At 44.6% G+C, this 23,715-nt stretch overlaps 1 protein-coding gene across 1 annotated transcript in view; it reads left to right on the forward strand.

Annotated features, from left to right (window-relative positions):
* The window catches only part of LOC133127264 (plexin domain-containing protein 2-like), a 113,716-nt gene that overhangs the window by 79,170 nt on the left and 10,831 nt on the right, over window positions 1-23,715 (forward strand). Inside the window, exons 8-12 of the mRNA XM_061240004.1 lie at window positions 5,942-6,037; window positions 6,457-6,538; window positions 11,723-11,783; window positions 13,700-13,856; window positions 19,120-19,158. Coding sequence (XP_061095988.1) covers window positions 5,942-6,037; window positions 6,457-6,538; window positions 11,723-11,783; window positions 13,700-13,856; window positions 19,120-19,158 — 435 coding nt within the window. The remainder of the gene's footprint in view (window positions 1-5,941; window positions 6,038-6,456; window positions 6,539-11,722; window positions 11,784-13,699; window positions 13,857-19,119; window positions 19,159-23,715) is intronic.

Raw genomic sequence — 23,715 nt, forward strand, 5'->3', positions numbered from 1 at the left:
TCTCCCCGTGTCTGCGTGGGTTTCCTCCGGGTACTCCGGTTTCCTCCCATAGTCCAAAGACATGCAGGTTAGGCTGATTGGAGAGTCTAAATTGCTCGTGGGTATGAGTGTGTGAGTGAATGGTGTATGTGCCCTGCGATGGACTGGCGACCTGTCCAGGGTGTATACCTGCCTTTCGCCCAATGTATGCTGGGATAGGCTCCAGCCCCCCTGTGAGCCTGTTCAGGATAAGCGGGTTAGGATAATGAATGAATGAATTAATGAGATTGGCTTTCTGATTTTGAATCTGATTGGTTTGAGTTTTTGGCTTGCATTTTGTTGTAGGTCAGTTGGTATGCTGGCCTAAACCATGGCCTCTAAACAAGATAATGATTCGTCAGTAGAAGTTAACTGACCATTTGATTAATTGGAAAGCAGAGCCCCGGAAGTTTGCCTTATGATCACACCTTATCTCAGGTTGGTCAAGCTCATTATACCTTAAAGACAAGTGAGGATTACACCAGAGAGGACAGTGTTAGCCTGTATTGTTTTAAGGGGAAGAACTGTTCAAATCATCCATGATGATGGCAGAATTCTTCAAAATTCAACTAATATACAGTGACATTCCAATGGAAGTGGAAGTTGAAATTATTTAGAAATCCACCTGGTACAGTTGTATCCTACATTGCCTCACACAGACAGACAGACAGACATTTGTCTATGAATGCGTTGTGTACATGCCGTCAAGACACACAGAGCTTTAGAAAATGCGGGGGATTCACATCTTGTCTTAAAGTTAACTATGTAAACTTTGTTTTATGCTTAAGTGGAAATAATTTCCCTGCAGCCAAGATAAACCAGGTTTATAATGGAAAGAAGCATTGCTGAAATATGTGTTGATAAGGGCTAGTGTCTCTGGTGTGTGGTTACTACAGGCTATGTACAGAGCAAATACTTCCTACAACAGGGCATTTTTTCAGTACTAAAGGATTGAAATAAAACATTTTAATATCCAGGGTTGCACAGTCGAAGTCCACTAGCAAAGATTTGTTGCTCCCTGCAGACAAGCATGATAATTACCAGCTCACTTCGTTAGCCTATTGAGCCTCTTATTTAAGATGTGTTTAAATGTACTACCAACACCTTCAGGATGCAAAAGCGGCTCATGCATTATTCTTATGATGTTAGCAAATCAAGCTGGCTGTTTTAAAGCCCTTTCTGCATTACGTTTCTTATCAGCAACTATCCAATTACCAGCTTACGCCTGATTCATGGCACCCACCGTCATTTTAACATGCAGACAGTAGGTAATGTCCAGTGTGTGAGTATCCTGGTTAACGCTTGTTTGGCCCAAGCAGCGTAGGCATTGAAGCTGACATTATGTTGAATATTTATGGTGAATCACAGGAGGTCTAATTTATTGGGTGAAGGTGGCTGTTCATTTCCTCTTTGAGGAAGAGTCGCTGAATTAATGTGTGAGGTGATACCGTGATTCTGTGATTGGCATTTTTATTTTCAGAAGTTGGGGGAAGGGGGACATGCACTTTTATTAAAGAACTCATTTATGCAAACTGGATACATCATATCGGATCATTAGCAGCTTCTACAAGGAATGCTGGTTTAATTTCTATTTCACATTTCTTACTAATGAGCAAAAACACTTTCCTTGGGCACAGATATTATAGTGCATAACTAATCAACACCTCAACCTAATATGATATTGTAATTTCAAGTTGATTAATTCAGTATAGTTAAAATAAATACAAGTGTTTTGTTTCTTCATATGGTAATAAATTGGCGAGGTAGGTTGAGGTCATTTTGATGATTACTAAACTTAGTATACTGTGTTAATGATAAAACAAATGTGACTAAAACTATTTTCCTTATACTATACAGTAAACTTTTCATAGTTAATTCAGCACAGTGTGAGTCAAACCGGGATCAGATGTACTCCATTATTAGAGTTCATTTAACACTTGTAGTGCTTATTGGATACGAGCTTGATGACATCATCGGACACAAAGCATATTAATACGTAGTGTGGCAGGAAGTGCTGGTATTCTGAGGGGGAGCGGGGGGCATACATTACCTGAATTTATGAAAAATGTTGCTCTTGGGCCCCAGGCTCCATGTTGATGGGAAATGTAGTTTTACAGGCCATCTGGTTCGATGGCCTGTTCTGAACCAGAGCACATTTATTTTAGAAAGCATGTTTTAAATTAGTCTCTCATTACACTACAGGTTGTTTGACCCCATTATCAAAATTGATGGCATGTTTTAATCTGATTGCACATTGCTTTTGGTAAAGACAGGTGTAACTGCCTGGAGTTATAACTTGTGCCTTGTATCAATGAATTACCGGCTCTGCCTTATGCCGTGTTTCTCTTGCTTTTGGGCCTCTCTCCTGTACAGTCAGACTCATAATGATAACAATCAGGGTTTTGTTCACTGCCTGGGAGAGGGAGGCCAGCATTTCCCCCTGGAGTCCAAAAGTTTGATGGGTGTAGAGTGTCCCGTACCATGAGCAGACCCGGTTAATCCATACCGAGTGCCTAGCCATCCCTTTAAGGTGTAAAACCTACGCCTTTGTATTAAATGGATTTATATTAAAAGGGTTAATAAAGGATCATGTTACATTCTGTTCAATGTTTCCCTCTTATGCTCTACTTTGTACAGCTGTAAACAAGTCTCAAGAGCCTGGGTGTCAGTAAGAACCATCTCAGTCAGAGCACTGATCTGGGATCAGGGTTCCCACAGTCCATATCCTGCTCATGTCCATTATGAGCTAACAGGCAAAAATGGTCCTAGATCATCATTCCTAATCTGAGATGCTTCAGGAAAGTGGGCCCAGGACTGCAGAGCATGCCGCAGTCAAAACGACAGCACGACCAGGCTTCTCCTCTGTTAAAGTACACAGTGTCTCTCAAAGGTAGCTTTGATAATTAGGTCTGTTTCATTTACTGAGTTCTCACAGTCGAGTGCTTTTGCTATTGCTGTGCAATTGCAGGAGCTGCAAGACATATTTACTGAGATCCGGCTCTCGGAGAGCTTCCTGCAGACTATTTTTAGAGCCGTCATTTTCTCCCTGAAACATCGATCAATTCAAACTCCATTTGTTTGCCCTCATCCTTGGCTTATGCGTAAAATGCTGCGGTTCGCCCTGCCACTCTCAATTTCATACAATTTCATTTCATACGGACATTTTTGATTCTTCTTGAAAGTTCCGTCGCAGCCCAGTAATGCAGTGAGATTCCACCCCGGTCTCTGCCTTCAGGCATGCACCTCCCTGTGTGATAATGGCAGATAACCACCATCGTGTTAAATCTCTGCACATGAACAATTAGATGAGTTTGGGAGGTATGTGTGGACCCTGTTCTTGGTTCTGTAATGTCTGTCTCTGCCTGTAGTTCATGGTGCATGTAGCGTGTGTGTGTCTGGTGCAGGTGGTGTCACATTTTAAAACAGGCCAACATTGAGAATGGAGTGTTATCGATTTTCAAAGCAGCAACGATTAGACTTATACGCTCCCATCACAGAACATTCAAATGCACACACACACACACACACACACACACACACGCTTGCACACACACATACACAAATACACACACACACGCACGCACACACATTTAGTGGCCTTCATTGAAGCCCTTGTGGCATCCCATCTGTGTGAGGGTTGAGGCAGCCCGTCCTGGTATGAAGCGGTATTTGGGCCAGTGAACGGGGGATAAGCATCACTAAGTGGTCTGGTGTCATCATCCTGCCCCAGGCCAGGAGAGAGGAGAGAGGGGGCGATCATATCTCTCCGTTAGGTCCCTGACAGGCGGTAATGACCGGACGCTCTCGCCTCATGCGTTATATCAGCCTCTGTTCAGCACCCTCATAAATCCATCGCAATTACAGGAACCAGCCTTCCCCCCCTGCGCTTTTACGTACTGCCTCTGCTTTCTGTCCTGCAGCATGTGTCAGGCCTATCATTACCATTAGCATTAGTGCAGGTTCTGGCTTTTCACTGCTTGATGGGGCATGGTTGGTAAGATTATGGACTGGAATCAGTCAGCCCTAGTCCTTAACTTTGATTTACAAAGAAATGCCAATGGACCTTGCTTCACAAAAACAGCTTATTGAGTGGGCATTGGCTACAGCTGAGCCCACCAAACTTTGCTGTGCAGAAAAAAATGAATTTCAGTTATTTGTCTGGCAATGTTCAAGAGAAATGCGGATTGAGTCCAAATACACTGTATGTGTGGGGGTGTTTTTGTAGATTGATTTGACTGGCATTTTTGCTGTTGGAGGCGTTTGTGGAGGACAGATATTGATGTTGTATTTCAGTCCTGGTTGTTTTCTTATTTAGAATTTTGAGATTTGCTGTCTATATCTACTAGAACAATCACCTTCAGGTGGTTCTGTTCAAATCTGCTCTTCAGTTATTTCTATTTAGCTTTTGGCTGGCTGAGAGCTCACAGGCAGAGGCCAGGCTCATATGGACAGGGCTGAATGCTGGAAGCTCGCTGCCATAGGCACTATTTTATTCAGAGACTACGGGCACGGGGGTGGGAGTGGTGTGTAGAGTTTGTGATTATGGGCCAGTGGGGGGAGGGGGGGGGGGGGGGTTCCAGACAGATGTGACCTGAGGCGATGGTCTATGCCTAGAACTGCCTCTGCATATGAACAGCTTTAAAGTTTCCTGAACAGCAGACCTAGCTGCATGCCAGGTTGAGACCTCGTCTCATGAGAACCCCAGGTTAATACTGTGACGCGTTCCAGTGCCACATCTGCAGAAACAGTAGAGCACCGATGTTCGTCAATGCTGTCATTTTATGTGATCTGAAGTGAAGCTTACAAGTAAATTTGCTGTAGGCACACAAACCATTAAGAAGTGTAAAAGCTAATTCTGCACTTAAATAACATTTGCAGTAATACATACTTACAATTACGGTCTGAACTACTGTCAGAAATACTGTATATTAATATATGTGAATGGCAGACACACAGAGCCGCTTGTGAAAAGGATTTACTTCAAAAATAATGTTGTACATTTATGCTGAAAAGATTAAACTATAACTAACTTGGTACTTGGAGATGTGGTTTGGTTACCAAAGTGCAATTAAAGATTTTGTAACTTTAACGTTTGAAGTCAAAATAATGCAATTGAAAGTATGCTATGTACAGTATAAGCCTAGGAATTACATGTGCACTGTAAGGATACGGCATTCTTTTTGTCAAGCTCCATCTATTTATCTCATTTATGATGATATTATATAAAAAACATATTTTTTCTGTATTGTTTCTATATTGATATGGTTACATGTAATGTAAGAAAGCACTTAAGGCACTCTATATCAGGTATTTCAAAGCAATTTGTGAAACTATCGTGTAAATGTGTTGAACTCCAGAGGTTAGAACAAGAAGTCGAACAGCCCTCTAAATTAGATTTAAAGGCACTCATTTCACTTTATGCTGGAGAGCAGTGCCGAGGTTAGATGCTGTGACTGCAATATTAGCTGGCAGTTTAGAGGAGGATTGAAATATGTGGCCATATTTTTTAAATGCGCCTTCAGGGGAACCAACTGTAAAGCTTTGGGCATTTCAGAATTTCTCTTTTGATTAACCATTAAGGATACCGAATTATCAGTATTAGCAGGCCTAATGTCTGTTATTTAAGAGCGGTCTTTTAGTGGCGACTAACTGATGGAAGGAAAACTGTGTGCAAATGTGCCAGGCCCCATCTCACAGCGGCAGGACTTCTACTGGATGGAAAGAAATAAAAATAAGTGCTCCCCTTCTGTCCTGGATCTGCTGGTCCTTAGCTTTTCTTTAGGGACCACTTGTCCTACTTTCCCTGTGCAGAGAAAGATTCATGATATTATCTCTCTCTCTCTCTCCCTCTCTCTCGCTTTCTCTCTCCCCCTTTCTTTTTTGCTCTCTCTCTCTCTCTCTCTCTTCCCCTTTGCATCACCAGATGTTCGCAGGAGAACAATCTACGAGTACCATCGCGTGGAGCTTCTGAAAACCAAAATCACAAATCTGACGGCGGTGGAGATGATTCCCCTTCCCAGTAAGCCCATATCTCCCAGGATGTTGCCTAGCAACATGGAATGCCACAATTTATTAGCTAAGTGCTGTAATTGGCAGGACACCTGATTGTAATATGGATCACTCACCACGATGGGGCTGTGGTCCTATCGTGAGTAGGCTGGAGTGACACTTCCCTGACAGTCCTCTATGTCAATGTCAGCTTTAATGTGTAGCTGTCTGTTCTATTCAGAGATTTGTGCTAAAGGCGTGGTTTGTGCTTTTAGAGCTTTTGGACTGTGTGTGTGCACGTGTGTGTGTGTGTGTGTGTGTGTGTGGGTGTACCTGTGCATGTGCATACAGTATATGTCTGTGTCTGTGTGTGTGCCTATTGTACAGTGTGCGTGTTTCTGTGTATGTGCCTATGTGTGTACCAAGTTCTTTTTTTCTTTTTCTTCTCAGCGTGCCTCCAGTTCACGAGCTGCGGTCCTTGTATCGCGTCTCAGATTGGCTTCAACTGCAGCTGGTGCCACAAGCTCCAGAGGTAAGAGTGCTTTCCCTCCTCCTCTCTCCCCATTATCCTGCTCTTCAGATAGAGCAGCAGTCCTGAGCACTACCCAGGGGGAGCGCTGTGTCTGATTAGGGCCCTCGCAGTCTCTCAGGGAACCAGCGCGTGTCTCCGGCCAGACCACCGTGACGGACAGCGTTGCGCAGCCCTGCCCCTGCCTCCCCATCCCCACCCCTGTTTTCGCGAGATGGATTTGTGCTGCAGTCAGGGTTTTCTTTTTCCTCGGCGAGAGACGCCTTAGCGCTGTTGTTTAGCTGCCAGTGTTGCTGTGGAAAGATCCGGACTCTCCCTCCCCAGGCTTTCTCTCAGCGGCGCGGAGCTGTTTTAACACCTGGCTTCAGTCGGAGCCGGGCCCGCCCATTGATCCGAGCCCATTCCCGCCGGCCCCCGTCTCCCCCTTCCTGTCAGAGGAGCTGGGGCCGCGCGTTTATTTTCAGGACCACGGAAAACAAACAAAAGAGGGGAAGGAGTTTCTTTGCATGCATGTGAACCACCAGCTCTCTCTCTCCCTTCCTCTTCCTCTCTCTTTCTCTCTTAGTGCCCTTCTCCCACGTCTACCCCCATATCTGTGGTCCGGGGCATTAGTGCTCAGGTTTGTGGTAGGTTTGCTGTGTTATGGGAGGGTTTGGCGTTTGGTGAGGACAAGTCAGATCAGGCTGGAAGGGAGGGGCACTCTTCATCATCTGTCTCCTGTTACCAGCCATTACTGACTGGGCCCTTAGGTCTGTTTTCTTAACACACACACACACAGACACACACTAAGACACAGGTACACACACTCGCAGACATACTGAGACACAGGCATGCACACACACACAGTGGAAACTCTACTTCTTCAGATGCCATTCCTTTTGATATGCAGAAGTGCTTTTAGTCACTGGTGCATGAATTTTTCAACTTCTGTAAAGTAGTTTTGAGCTCATCTTTTATGCTATAAGTGATGGCATGTGAGCTGAGAGCAGTTATTTGTGGACATACTGCGTGTAGAATGCTACTGTGCAGGACTTCTCAGTCGTCACTTGGATTGACAGGTGAGGTGAAACATAAAACTGAGCATGCATTTTGAGCTCTTTATCATTAAGGAGTGCAGTAATTATATTAATGATAATACATTAAAGCCATGTGGTGCCCGGTTAAATGTCCAGTTTCATTGCTGTAAATGTTTATGATGTCTACAGCGCCTCTCAATAACCTGCCCTGAAATTGATATTCTCTAAACAATCCATTAAAATGCATTATGGTTCTGTACAGTTCATAAATTTCAATGTATGCTCCTAAATAACCCTTCTTTCCTGGGTTTGAGGAAGGTGTGGGTGAGTGACTGTGTGTAAATTTCTGTGTCTGTGTGTGAGTGTGTGCATGCGTATGTGCACATGCATGCCCCTGTGTGTTCTACATATAATCTATAATGACATTTACAGTGAATTTCACATGTGACTAAAATATCGAATAACCTTTTCAATATGGCAATATCAGATATAGAAAATGTAATTAATACATTAGTAAATATAGCTTAAATATTTTTTTGAAGCCAGTAAAAAACATATTTGAGGCCGAGAAAAGAACAAGCTATTGTCAGAATGGTCAAGTTTGTGTTCAGTAGTCAGGCGTTCAGGCGTGTTGGCTTGGTCCACTTTGGGGAGTAAGAGAGCAAACACTTTTGTGGGATTGTGGGAAGGCTTTATGATGTATGTGGGGATGATTTAGCTCCTGGACAGAAGGACATTTCTCCTTTATTGTCCTTCTGGAAGAGCAGGTCTTTGGTGGTCCCTCTGCACACCCGGGCTGTGTAAGCTGTAACCACGGTGTGGCATCCGTTCAGCGGGTCGTTCACTCCACTCTCGTGTTCTCTCACGCTCACACATCAACATTATCGATTGTGATCCGCACATCCTTCAGTTTCTTCTGCCCCCGCACATCCCTCAAACAGTGTGCCGTAGGTGACAGATTTTATGCCATTCGGACCCGAGGCAGCCAAAATTATCTTGACTCAGTGTCTTGCCTGAAAGCCTTATCAATGTCCCCTAAATCTGCAGGAAAGACAGTTATGTTTAAGGATCCGGAGCTGAATCCTGACATGATAGTGTGCGGAAATTCATGAAATGCTGTGATCCTAACCGCAATATGACAGAATACTGGGTTGATATAGTCGAAGGCACATGAATTTATTGGACTTTATTCTGCCATTGACATTACTGAGAATGCGATAAAGGGCACTGCCTTGCATCTTGTAGTTGTGACTGCTAGACCGATCTCTGAAGTGCTTCCAGGGGCATGACATGTCTCTTGCCCAGTTACCTCCTGTCCTCCATTACATCCAGACCTGGGTCAAATACGTCATTGTTTTGGATTCAAATGCTTTTCTATGCTTTACTGAGCTTGTTTGTTGTATGGAAACCTTGCACCAGGCAAGATCAATCGAGCACAGAAAAGTATTTTAATCCAAAACAATTATGTATTTAACCCAGGTCTGGTTCAGCACCCTGTTGAGACCCAGGTAACCTGATGCGGTGAATCAACTGCACTAATTGATCCAATGCAGAGTAACAATGAAAACCGGCAGACCCCGTAGGTCTCCAGAACCAGGGTTGGAGACCCCTGGGTTACATCATCTTTTTTGTCATCAGCCCTGCCCCCTGCACCCACTCATTTACACGATTACCGCCAGTAATGTACAAACCACCCTTTTGTTCCACTTGTGTTTTTTGCCCCTGATAAGATCTGTAAGGAGAGTAGGGAGCGGTATTATCAGCAGCTTCTCTGGCACTGCCTGTCAGACTGCAGGGTTTCCCACACAGAAGGTGCAGTGCTGTGGGCCAGAGATACTCACTTCCCACCCAGTCGCCCCTGGAGCTAAAATGGGCCTGGATTACAGTGCCATATTTGGCGCTGATGAAAATGGACGGGCTTCATGCAGTTCCAGATTGTATCTGTGCCCTCCTTTGTCTTTTTCGCTTAATGAATTGTTTTTCTGTTTTGTTTTTTTCACCCCACACAGTTATGCAGTCAAAATGAAATGGAAAGCTTGAAAAAACACATCGATGTATAACATTGAATCCCTCAATCAAATCTTTAAAAGGAGCAGATTGAACAAAATCCAAGCAGATCAGAGGGGTGTAATTATGTTTTAAGTCAGACCAACTGTGTACACTGATGTGGGGGGTTTCACTTTTTATTATTCTTCAGTCTGGGGAAAGGTACTGAAAATGTAATGTAGAAATGTAATTTAAATGTATTATATTGAATGTGACTTTGACTGAAGTGTGCATGACATTTTTTGGCACATCACCAGAAAAGGGCTCCTGTCCTGTATTTCCCTGTACATGCTGAAATCCGCAACCCAAAAATCCCAAACTGTAAGGTATTGATGGGAATCTAGGGGGAATCCAGTGGGATTTCAGAAGCCCTGCATCCTGCACAGAATCTCTTTGGATCGCTGTGGCACACAAGACCTCAGAGTGGGGTGCTGAATAGGAGGGACTACAGTAAGCAGATGAAAACGCGTTCCCGAAATGTTGGAAAAGGCAGGCATGAATCCGTGATGCAGGAATTCTCGGAGGGACAAGCCGGAAACGGAGAGGAGCTAATAATGGACTCCGCTCCACTTTTATCCCCCGCTACCATTACACTGCATTACTGCTTTGGCAGGACGCTGGAATCATTAATTACCCAGCTGACACCACACCGCTTCCCAATATAGAGCCGCATGACTCCCGGAGCTGGAGGAAGCCCGGCGAACACTGCGGCCAGGGTCGGCCTTCCTGCTGCAGGGGGAATTCGTTTACCACCTGTATCATAACCGTGGAGATCAGCCATCGCTTTCACTGACCTCAATAAATCACAGGAGGGAGGGAGGGAGGGAGAGAGAGGGAGAGAGGAAGAGTGAGAGAGGGAGGGATTGGGAGGGAGGGAGAGTGAGGGAGTGAGATAGGGAGAGAGAGGGTGGAAGAGAGTGAGGGAGAGAGAGGGAGGGAGGGAGAGAGAGGGCAGGAGAGAGTGAGGGAGAGAGAGAGGGAGAGAGGAAGAGAGGGAGAGGGAGAAAGGGAGGGAGGGAGAGAGAGCGAGGGGAGAGAGAGAGAGTGAGCGAGGGACAGAGAGGAAGAGTGAGAGGGAGGGAGGGAGGGAAGGAGGGAGGGGACATGAGGAAAAGGGAACAGGCTGATGAGGAATGCAAAGCGTGTTTTTGGAAATGAGACTCCTTGAGTCCCATATGCTCGGAGGAAGGAGCAGTGGTGTGCTGAATAATGACAGGAGGTCCGTCCTGCGGGAGTTATCAAAAACCTCACACTTTTTTGTCAAGTTAAAGGACTGTTTTATTTTACTTACTAAGAGTATCGATTTGAGCAGTGGCTTCTCCATAATAGATGTATAAGAAATGCTGATACTTATACAGTGAGGGTTCGTTTTAAAGTACCCATTGATTAAGCAGAGTAGAATAAATTTCAGTCGAGTCAGCAGTGTGAGGTAGAGGCTGAGATCGAATGCTGTATGCCTTTTAATAATTTTTTTAGAGAAGTAATTCATATTTTCTGTTGTAACCACGGGGGTTATGCATACATGACTGAAATGGGCCCATGGTGAGCCCTCAGGAGAGTCTGACACGTCTGAGAGTGTCTTACGGGTCAGTAGACGCACAGGCACTGATTACGAGCTGTGAAAATGGGGGAATGAGAATTTGCTCTGAAACAAAGCAAGACTTGTTTTAAAGAGAGGGTGAGATATCTCTGAGCCATTTCCTCTGGCAGCTTGACCAGGTAGACCTAAGCCTGTCGTAGACTCTCATATCATGCATAAACCAAGGTCTTTGTGATGAATATTAACTGCAAGTTCAGACAACCTGGTACCTTGGCTGCTTGAAAGCATTGATCCATTCCCTGGCTGAGTCAGCAGTCTTGCGAATCTTTTGAGGGGTCCTCCTGTCGGTGGCTCGGTTGGTAGGAACCTGTGGCAAACGGCAAATCGCCCGCCATTTCCCACACCCCTCTCACATTGCGCAAAACCCTTCTCTGAGTTTTCTAGCTAGAGCTAGAGATAAAAAATTAAAACTTATGCCTGATTATGGTGTGCTAATCAGGTTGCGAGTATTTACAATGCACCTGGGTCTTGGTTCGATCTCTCCTGCTGGAGTGCATAAGGACTCTTGTCTTCTGTCTGTTGCAGGTGCTCCAGTGGCTTCGACCGCCATCGCCAAGACTGGGTGGATAACAGCTGTCCTGATGAGGTGCATAAACGCACTTACACTCCCACGTATCGATTATTTAAAAACCAGAATGTGATAATAAGTCAACTTTTTATTCAATCAATATTTCAGTGTTTTTTTTTCACAGTTTTCATAGATACAGACATATTATTCCTGAACCTAGGGCAGTGTATTCAGTAAAGGGGAGTAAAAACAAACCCTTGTGTTTACTTCAAAATAAAAGTTATGGACTTTTGACTGAATCCAGACCTAAGTCAAAGTTAGGAGTGAAAGGTGATTGAATCTGGGCCTTGGTAATAGCAGCTACTGTGCTGTCATGTGGCAGGGGAGACCATTTGATGACAACTCGGAGTCAAAAAGTGGTAGTGTCCCAGAGTGTCACCTGCTTCTGCTTCTCTGAAAAAAGAGTGTTGTTCTGGGAATCGGAGTCAAAGGAGCCTCCCAGTATGCATGGCTGAGCACTGGCGGTGGCATTAATGAAAGAAAACCAGTGGAATTCAGCTGAGTCATACTTAAGTATAGTTTTCTTGTGTTTTACTGTAATTCCCCTGCTGGGGAGCGGTGTTGTTGTTATGTGCTGATTCATTGCTGGGTTGGCACGGCACCCGCCCATTGGAGAGCCAGATTGAAAGACAGAGCCGCGGCTGGGCTCTGTGTGCTGAAGCTCAGTCAGGTTGCCGTGGCGCTGCCAGGGCTGCCATGATGATGGATGGTCACGTCCGCAGATTCCTGAGCTCTGAACCGGAGGGTGACCCACTTCCTCTGCTCACACTTAGCCTGTGTGAGGAGATGGGAGATTTAGCACCCTCATACCCTCCCGAGACTTGTCCGCTCCCCTCTCACTCTGTCTCTGGGCTGAAATACTGAACTAGGATCTGCATCACCTGTCTTCATAATATGGACCCGATCAATCTAGAAATTAACGCATTTCCAGATGTGAAAGCTAGAGTATTTAGTTGTTATGAAACTCCAGAAACCCTGCTGTGATATTTTTTCACCCCAGTAGCTGTCCCCAGTACAAATATGGATTTACTAAACAAAGCACGTTTTGGGCAAGCACAAAATCCGAGTTTTGCATGTTTTTATCTTGGCCATGCAGACATTTTAAAGCGGCTTTGGAACGTCACAGAGGGAAACAGTCTTAGCTCAGCTGTGTTTGCTTTAGGCCTGACATTCATACGGATTGTTTTTACTCTCCTTATGTTTCATTACGTATTAAAAATAGCAACTGATATTTTTCACATTTCCACGTGCCTATTTTTTTTCATGTAACGGACATAAAAACAGCCAGATTAGAAATACTGTGGGGGCCTGCTGAAGTGGAGGTGTGTAGCTCATTCATCATCAGAAATGCTTACAACAGCAAGTCCGTTTCCCCAGCTGTCAGTGCGGCACGACTTGAGGAGCTGTGGATGCTGAAAAATGAATCACGCTGAAGCCAATACCTGATGATGCAATATCAGTTTACCCATCCTCACCTCTCAAACTTCCAAAAAATAAATCACTGCATAGGGATATTTCAGACACCAACAAGAGAATCCAGTGGCCAACAATCATTTATTCAAATCAATATAAAATGCACTTGGCTCACTATCAAACCGATGGCATAACATATTTGTTGAGAATAGTTATGGAAGCAAGTTATGATTGATCTTTTGTCAGCATGCAAAAACCATAATAATTTGTGTACATGAATATTTTTTTAATTGCATCTAATTCAATTAGTTGGGTAGATGTCCATAACCATATTCTTGTATTGTATTATTTTCATTAGCAAAGTCCAAAAGCCAAGCTAAGCTTTCACTCTTCAACTAATTCAATGAAGAATCATGAGAAAGGTTTATTTATATCACACTTGCTAAAATAACATGTGAATCTGTCATGCAAGTCTGTGTTCTGTAATTAGCAGATAATATAATGTTCTTATATCATTTCAGACAAAGGACAAAAGCTGCGACCTTGTCATCAACACCACGCAGGTCTACTCTCACACAACACCGCCTGCCCCCAGGACCACAGCGAGGAGCAGGCTGACCACAACCTCAACCATGGCCACTTCTACCTCCCACCTCCCCACCAGCATCCCCACAGAAGGTAGGCTCCTAGCCTGCTCTGCTCTGCTCCAGCTCCTGCCAGTTCTGGGTCAACTGTGTTTCAATGAAGCCTATTCATGAACGCTTTGAGGTGTAATATGACTAATATGTGATTAGTGATCATTCCTGACTCCTGATAATTGAGAGCAACACTAGAACACTGGCTTAGTTTTAGTTTAGTTTAGTCTTCTGACTTAACATTTCAGAAATCCTACTCTGCAAAGGAAGAATTATGTAATATTCGCCTCATGATTTGGAAAAATTAGCATGATGTTCCACAGGGAATTCTAAATGAGTGATTTGCATTTTAATTAATTTCCTGAGTTGAAATGAAATTGGCCTGAACCCTTCTCCCCCAAAATGACTCTGGGCTTCAGCTGGGCTTTACCAGGGCCTAAATGAGCCAACAACCATGTTATGTCCGATTACTGAATATCATCTTCTGCCAGAAACAAAAGCATTATTGTTCATCAAGAAAGGGTTGAACCAAATGAGGAAGTGAAGCATTATTGACATCCATTTCCACACTTGTTTTCGTGCTGCTTCTCCATAACATTAAAGCATTGTAGCACTATTCTGTCACCTTATTCATCTGTCTGACAAACCCACTTTAATTATCCCCTGTCCTCAAGGGTTAACTGATTACCTTCATGGATCTGTTCAGTCGTGTTCATTTAAAAGTGCATGTACAGTATTGTGGAATTTTTCTTTGGCCTGCCTCCTGCCAATATGCTGACTTTTGAGAGATGGCGTTGTGTGATTATCTTTTGTGGCTGACAGCTCTCAATCCTGAGAAATTAATCTTTAATGAAAAATTCCAGACAGAAGGCTTTTGTCTTGGCAAGTGAATTGCGGTCTCTCATTTATCCCGGTATCGGGCAACATCAGCGCGCTGATTGAAAGCAGATTTGCGTGGGCCGGCTCAGAGAATAGATTGCCTGCAGATACCTGTGGCTATTCCACTGCCTTCAGTAGCCTTGTGATTGCATGCGGCTGATAAATAGCCCTGCGCCATGCCTCCAGCGCCCACACAAGGCCTGCTGAGCCCAGATTGAAACGGACAAACTGACCTGCATGTGTTCTGCGGCACTTTGTAAAGCCCAGACAATTTTAATGACTTTCACTTGATTGCTGTTTATTGTGCTGCGGAGCCAGAGGACCAGGGTCCTGGAGTGCATAGCCTCCCTCCCCCTGCTTTCTGCCACTCCAATCACAGCATCGGTCTGATCTGCGTTACCAGGCAATGCAAAGGAGTATGAATATTTTGCCTCTGTGCATGTGTTTACACTAATAGCATCCAGTCACTACCCAGTCAAGAGGGCTATTCACATTACATGTGTTGGACAATCATGACGTTAGGGTTTTATTTTTCTGCTGTTGGCTATATCCAGCGGTTTTTCCACAAATGTATTTTTTCCACAAAGCGTTTTTTTCCATAAATAATTACCTAAAGCTTGAATATGGAATGAGAGAGAACTCATGTCAAAGCCAGACACCTGACATATTGTCAAGTGATGCTCTATGCAGAATTAACATACAGTGCTCTCCTGCTGAGTTGTGAGAAATGATTCATCCACTTATCACAGTTTTTTTTTGTTGTCTAATTTTACCTTCTGATATGCACTGCTTCCTTTGCCCTAGAGATAACACTGCCTTGATTTCTCCCATTTATAAATGAAGAAAAGCTTTTGCATTTAACAGTGAGTGATAATACTCCACTCGTTGCAGTAATTGGACGAATAATTGACAACTGACAGATGGTCTATAAGGGCTGCAAGTTAAACAGGGTCCACCGTCGTGCTAATGGATGAACAATAATCTAATGGGACCATTTCTGTGACAGACAAAGTATACCAAAGTATGAGTCATAAATCAATTATGATGTGTATGCTGATGACGTATGCGGCAGTCATTATATGCCATTAATGTGATGTGAACAGGGATGAATGAGGGCGATTATAGCAGTGGGCGCAGACAGAGCTGCTGGCTGATCTGATCTGGCAGAGACGGTATCGCTGTTGACAGCCGTGCTGGGGTCTTGCTGTTGGCGATTGTTGAATCTCATTTCAGCCTGCTGTTTGTTTCTTTACGGGGGCTAAGAGCCTGTAACTTCCTGTCCTGTTGAATCCATCACTTTCTTTCGCAATAAGGAGCCTGTTTATCTGTCCGTCTGCTTTGCGTAATCGCGGCCTTTATCTCAGCGTCTGGTCGCGTCCGTCAGTCGTTCCATTACTCTTCCGGCTCCTCCATTTTGGGCTGCGGAGCTTCTCTTCACCTGTTCACTGCACCACGTTTCGCTGACAGCGCTCCACCCTCCTCTCAGTCATTCTCAAGAAGCGGCGCTCTGCTTTTGTCTGGTAATGAGCTCCAAATTGGGCCATGGAAGTTTAAATGAGGTGGCACAAGGCGGGGACATTCACAGAGGTTTATCGTTATCAGCTCTGTGCTCTTTCAACTAACTGAGTCCATGCGCACTCCTACTCTCCCTACCTGGCGCTGGTCACTTGGAAAGCTGATCTTTTTGAAGCTCTGTTGTGGTTTGGGTTTTGTTCCTGCGACCGGGTCCAGATATCTGGCTACAGTTCAAACGCCCCGTGATTGCCTTCACAGACCTTTCGCTGTGCTATAGGACTTTCCGAAACAGCTTTGTTTTTTGGTGAGATTTTTCTTTTTAATTTATGCTGAGCGCAGCAGCATGGCTTTAGAATGTGTATAATTCTTTATTTAACATTCAGACCCATTGCTTGCCATCTACAAAGCCATCAGTGTCAGTCACCTTGTAAATCGATCATGTTTTTGCTACCTTGTGCTGAGTGTATATTGAAAAGGTGCCAGACATTTTTTTTTTCCAGACTAGAAAAATATGTTGAAAGGTCTGGGCTTAAAGACACTCTGAAGGGGAACTTTACGGTGGTCCTGCCAGCAGGACAACAGTCCAGGGTAGCCTGTCAGGGTAACCGATGCAGTGGTGAAGTGACATTTGCACGTGTCTGTGTAGGGGAACGGGATCAGGGGTCCTGACATGTGATCTGGCTGCCAGATCTCCAGTTTCAGTGGAGGACCTTCTGAGACACTGACTCTGATCCCTGTCCCCAATACCACCCAGCCCCGTGACACACATATTTGTTTATTTACAGAGACAGACACATTCACAAACACACATATTCACATACGGTCTCTCTCACACATGAACTCAAACACACAGCAACATGGCTCAGGCAGTAAGAGCAGTTGTCTGGCAGTCGGAGGGTTGCCGGTTCGGTCCGCCCGGGCTGTGTCGAAGTGTCCCTGAGCAAAACACCTAACCCCCAAATGCTCCTGACGAGCTGGTCGGCACCTTGCATGGCAGCCAGTCGCCGTCGGTGTGTGAGTGTGTGTATGAATGGGTGAATGAGAAGCATCAATTGTACAGCGCTTTGGATAAAGGCACTATATAAATGCCAACCATTTACCATTTTATCATTTACCAAATACATTCAAATGTACAAACACACACATACATGGTCATAAACACTCACTGATAAATACACACCACGCTCTCTCTCTCACACAAACACACAGACACACACTCTAACACGCTCCCACCCAACACACATTGATGTATGGGCACACACATACTTATGCAAGCACACAAAGAGACTGACACACAGAGTCACAAAAATAGACGCCCTGACCCAGACAAACTCTGACGTAGGATCCCTCCCCGGGGCGAAGGAGAATACCAGAGGTCAGGAGGGAGACTCGGTGCCACAGTAATCCAGTGGTGACGGGCACGCTGAGGGGGTACAGCGAGATGGCGTGTGCTATAGACCCGGGGAAACAGACATCTGTCCTTTCATGTGCGGGAGACGGGCCCGCAGTGCCTCGTCTGGTCTGCCCGCTCGCCTGTCTTCATCAGCACGGATAAACCGCCCGCCTTTTTCCGCTGCGTAGAGATTGATTTCTCACTCAGCAAGAGCGTTCGGGTTTTACCCAAAAAAAAAAGAAAAGAAAAAGAATCCGAGTTTCAATTCATTATGAACATACAAAACCAATCCGCCAACAAATTCGGGATTCATTCCCGCACGCCAGGAAGGAAAATGAAATAAATCAGTGCACTGAGGGGTTCAGCGTTCAGACGCTATCTGTTCCTGTGCCTTTGTGTCAGAGCACAGTGACTGCGATAGGAAATATCACACTGGTAACACAATGCGGAAACTATCCATGTCCATTTTCGCTGGTGCTCATTCTGTTCATTCTGTGGGGTTCTTTTATGAAACGTTTTATGAGTTCAGGGAAGCTTCTCAGTGTACAGAATTGCAGTCCCTTGCACTACAATAGGTTCCATCTATGGGCTTTGAATGTCTGGGCATCTCACATAGTGCACCCAGGTGAAGCACTAGCCATAGATGCAGTGATACTCCTTGTGGAATCTAGTCCGAGCCAGTAGCAAACAGTCGGCTGTAGTTTTGTACAGGGATGGAGATTTTGGCCAAAGGTCAAAATCAGGCACAGGCACTAGCTGCATTCTCTGCAATTCATGGATGAATTCAACAACACATGATTTGGTATTCCAAATTAAATGCATAAAGAAGGTAATGACATCTGTGAATTGTCTTCAGAGACTGTTTACACAAGCCATGGTGACTGGCTGAGCGGGTTTCATTTTGTGCATCTTTTCCCCTTCGCTGAAACTGTTCCTGCAGTGAGCTCATAGGTCAGAAATTCACTGTGAGTCTGCCCTTTTATTTAAGAACCCCTTCTAACCATTTTGTATCACTTATAATCATTCACAAGCCCATTACATCATCATTATGTCTTCACAGTGTGAGTATAGAAGACCGAGGTTTGTGTATGTGTTTAAAAAAATGACCCTTCCACTTGCTAGTTTTTACTCCCCGAACTCCTTGTATACTAATCTACTTAAATCCTTTTAGTGCATCACTTACAATAATTAACGGCTCAATAATTTATGGTTTGATGTGCTTAAAATTCTGTGCCAAGCCAAATTAAGTACTGGATGGGTGCCCCTGCTTAAATAATCAATTTGGAAAAATGCATCCCTGCGTGTTTATTGAACATAATCAACTACCCAAACCTGTCGCCAGTCTATTAAAAGATACCATTATCTATTAGATGAGATTCTGAATCTCTTGAAAAGCGCAGGACTGTCTTAGCGTTTGAAACATTATAACACCCAAACTGTCCCTCCCCCACCTCTCCACACTTCCACCTACTCCTCCACTCATTCCTCATGCTCTTTCTTTCCTCCTTTCATCCTACAGATGACACCAAGATCGCTCTGCACCTCAAGGACAACGGAGGTGAGTGGAGTGCGCCTGCTTGACTGTTCATCCTGCCCTGTTACGCTGTATAAGTACACGGTCTGATCTCTGAGACAGTCTGCATGCGAACATCGTCTAAATGCAAAAATGGAGGCGTGAAGTTCGGTCCCTCAGAAGCAGAGTTTGCTGTGCCTCTTGCCAGAGGAGCACGTCTGCGTTTACCGAGCACAAACTGCACGCGCTGCAGTATAGACGGCGGGCGTTGACTTCTGGGTGGGGCGCCCTGGCGTGTCCGTGCGTCCGACGCACCGCTTGCAGAGCTGATTGAAATTGCTAACTGTACAGTGTTGGTATTGGACAGATCAATCATTGTGTCAGGGAGCATGGGCAGGCTGCAGGCTGTTTCCCCGCCAGTGTGGGGTTACGCAGTCACTGAGGCTGCTGTGAAACTGAGGGCTGTCGCTGGCACTTGGGTCCCAGGAGGACTGGGAGGCCGGTTCACTAGCCCTTCAGTCGATGGAGATGGTGATAGAACTGCAGCCACAACACTGCAGCACGGACAGACAGAGACTGTGGGATTCAGTGGATAAGACAGTTAGTATTTACAGTGAGTCATGAAATTGAATTATGGTTCAATGTTCCCTGTCCCTTTACTCTATCATAGTTATAGTAATCCTGCTTGAATGATGAGCCTGGAAGAAAAATGACAAAATCTATTTTTTTGTGTCGTTTAAGTAAGAAAGAAAAACCTTCAACATAAAAACACATATTAGAGGAAACAGGAGCCAAGAAACAAACAAAAAAAGAACAAAGATTATTGATTAAAGATCAAAGATTATGCTCACATTAACCTTATTTAATCAGTTTGACCATTATTCCTTGTAGGGACACATTTTCCTCATCCTGCTGATGCTTTTTGTGCTGTGTGAGCTTAAACTGCTATATGACACCGAATCAATACTGCGGCAAGCCACTCAAAGCCCTCGCTTTCTTTTTGGGAAAGTATGTTGAACTAGAGCTCTCGTTATTTCGCATCGTGTTTATTTCCAAACGCTCAAAGCTGAGAGTGCGCACGGAGCGGAGGAAGGCCTCGAGGGCTGGGCTGAGTAACCAGTCAATTTTCACAAGCAGTATGAGCCCTGAAGAGAGAGGCAGAGGACTCGGCAAGATCTACAGGCAGCGGGTTCAGAACGGGAGCGTTTGAATACCCCTGACTATTCAGAAGCAGCCGAGAAGCCAACCGTCCAATTACTTTTGGTCCCCTAACATGGGGGGACTATGTATGAAATATGTGATTCCTACACACATCACACAATATGGATGTAAATACCCTCGAATTGAAGGGAACAGTCTGTACTTTATCCTCACATTTTTATATCATTGCAAATCCAATGAGCTGGAGTACAGAGCCAAAGGAACAGATATTGTACCAACTGCCAACTGTCCAAATACATACAGACTGTACTGCATGTACTGAGCTTTTCCATGTTCCAAAAACACATCCAACCTTTATGGCACAATCCATAGATGACCAGTGTGTGTGTGCGTGTCCCTCTGGAAAATGTATAGGGGGAAATATGGGAGCGTCCTCTGCGATTGTGAATGAGTCATCTGCTCGTAGGCTACGCTCAATAACGCAGGCCTCAAACGACACTTTCCAGTTAAATTGATGCAGGCCGGTCTCCGGTTGTGCTTTAAATTGCTTTGTGCCCCTTAGATGGATCATTAGTATTGACTGTGTCTACTCTTCTGCTCTTGCTGGGTGGACAAAGCTCAACGGGGGAATGGAAACGTGAGTGTCAGCCTGAAATGGACGGGGGGCTCCCCGTGTCTTAAAAAACGGACGCTAAGAATATAAGGGGGCTGCGGGTAGCTGCTAATGATGGCTAACTGCTGAAGAGGGACACGTACAGATCAGGCTCCCGTTAAAGGGGGTCTGCTGATTGACTCCTTCGAGCCTCTGGAATTAATCCCATTATCATGCCTTTCTGGGACTATGGATGGAATGAGATTTGCAGTGTGAGTGATTGTCCCCATAAACACAGTGAACTGGCTTGGGGAGCTGCACCCAATAATGGACAGGGTGCTTTGCTTGATTCATAGTTGCTCCATCGGTAATTACATGGGCGTAATGCACTGTAAAAGCCATTATTTCTGCATAATCAAAATCACGTGTTTCACTGTACCAGGCCTCTTGACCCACGAGCATCATAGGCGTGTGATCTTTTGCAGTTGTGCAGTCCTTCAGGACTCCAGGGTGCTCCTGAAATTGAGGACCTTAAAAAATTGCCTCACTCAATTGACACTTTTTGTAGGACCAGCACAAGTTGAATTTTTACAAGTTTTACAAGTTGAGCAGTTACTTTTTATAATGCTCATAACATTGTACAGATTTATAGTTTTTATTATCTTTGCATCCCTTCTGCCAGCATGTCTGTCTCCTCACTCGGAACAAAAGAGCATGAAAAGCGATGTTTGATGCGGTAAATTAGGGAGGATGAAATGGTCATGCTGATTCATACGATAGGATTACTTAAGGACATGCCTTTTTAAGCATGCACAATGTATTCCTTCACGGTCACTGTGGACATGAGAGACATTGAAATGAACGCAGAGATGCACGCCATTAAGAGACATTAACCGTCAAGGTGAAAAGACTGCAGCGGCCCCACCTGTAATTCAGTGTGAAAGCAGTCATGCCGGGTGAGGTCAGCCATGGTCTTCCAGCTCATTATGTCCTAAATGGGAAGCACTAATGTCTTTTACAGCCACCCTTATTTTCCTACTTTAACACGGTCATTTATACTATCTGTATGTTGTGATTGATCTATAAAATGGCTTCAAAAACATTTGTATGTGACCTCTCCCATCTCCTGGGACAGTTTTTCTTGGGATATTACTCTAGGTTATTGGCTTTGTCAGCCCCTTGAATGAGAACCTGTTCCTCTCTGCTCCCCTTAAGATCGAGCCATCCAACTTTCTCCTCACACTTCATCCGTTCATGCCTCAGAGAGCCCTCTTCCATTTATAGTGCGTCCTACAGCTGACATTCCTTCAGAAAGTCTCCTCAGCTGCTGAGCTTTCCTAGTTGACTTGCTAAGGAGTGCATATCATTAGATTTAAACTAGCGGGAGGGAGGCTGTGAGCTGCAGATGCCTGTTGCGGAGCGCAGCGTCGCACAGCTGTTTGTCTTAGACTCAGCTGCCGAGTTGGTTATGCAACCGCTTAGTCTTGGCCTCCAGCAGCGACCCGCGCTAACACCGGCGATTAGCAGCCCACCCCGAGCGAGTTTCACTGCTGCGAGCGCAATTCAACTCTTTGCTGGAGAGGGGGAGAAATTGGTCTCCTAAGAAGCAGGAAAGAACGGTCTCTCTACGTCTCTCTTCTGTTGTTGTTATTCTGTCATGCGGGACAACTTATGATCTCCGTCTGGCATTTGTTTTCCTGGTTTAGCGTGGATTAATATCGCTTTATTCTGAGACAGACTGTTTTGCCAAACCCCCTCCCCCGCCACTCTGAGAGAAGAGCAGTCTTGGTGTTTGTCAAGCTTTAAGTTGTTGCAGGTAGTCATTTTAGGAGATCAGACATTCTAAATCTGTTTACCTGCTAAACGCAAGAACTTGACCTCCTCACAAGAGAAAAATATGAGGAAATTCTGGGGAGACATTACCAGACAGGCTTGTCTAAACAGGAGCAATTATACAATGCCTGCTCTTAATGGCTTTAACACAATCCCTTAAGCATAACCCACGGCTGGTATTTCAATCGGGCGCGTTTCATTTTCCCTCCGCTGGCCTTTCGCTCTGTCTGAACGCACAGGGGTGGAAAATGCATTCCATCTGGGACTGCGCTGTGTCTGCTATTGAAAGCAGAACTGAATTATGGACCACTGAAGCTTCTTGAATCTTAAGTGTTCACCAAAATGTATGGCACCCATTCTAAATGCCTCAGAGACGAGACCCGAGAACATAAACAATCCAGTGAATCAATCCGATAAACCTGTTGTGCCACCCGTATCCAATCGAAACACTTAATAATGAGGCGCCGTTTTTTGCCACTGTAGCAGTAAAGCAACATTCCAGGGGCAGCAAATGCTATTTTACATCAAAATGTCCAGTTTTACTTCAGTCTGATTATCGGTCAATAAAGGCATTGAAATACTGCACTGAGGTGTGATCGTATGCCGCTTCACGTTATAGTCCAATGAAAATAAAAATTACGATTACAGGTTCAATAGCACAATTATATCTTTTCAGACTGCTACCGATATTAACTGGTTTCAACTTCACGCTTCCACAGGTCTTGAACATTACTTTTTTTCCTTGTGACATTTGAAAAGTTTGGTCTGTGAGGGCAGAGAAGTGCTAATAGGCTTCAGACTGTGTCTGAAGGGATACTGAGCAGCTGATCAAATGTTGAGGACACTTATTAAGTGTTTAGCATTTTTTCAGTTAACAGTTTCTCATGGTCTAATTTTAGCTTTTAATTAAGTTAAGGATCCCAGTTCTTATGACAACCAAGCATTTGCCTTTTCATAACTCCATAGTTATGAAAGCACCATAAGTTTAATTGAATCATATGAATAAAATGTGAAGA

The sequence above is a fragment of the Conger conger genome, chromosome 4 (assembly GCF_963514075.1).
Source record: "Conger conger chromosome 4, fConCon1.1, whole genome shotgun sequence".
NCBI classification, from domain to species: Eukaryota; Metazoa; Chordata; class Actinopteri; order Anguilliformes; family Congridae; genus Conger; species Conger conger.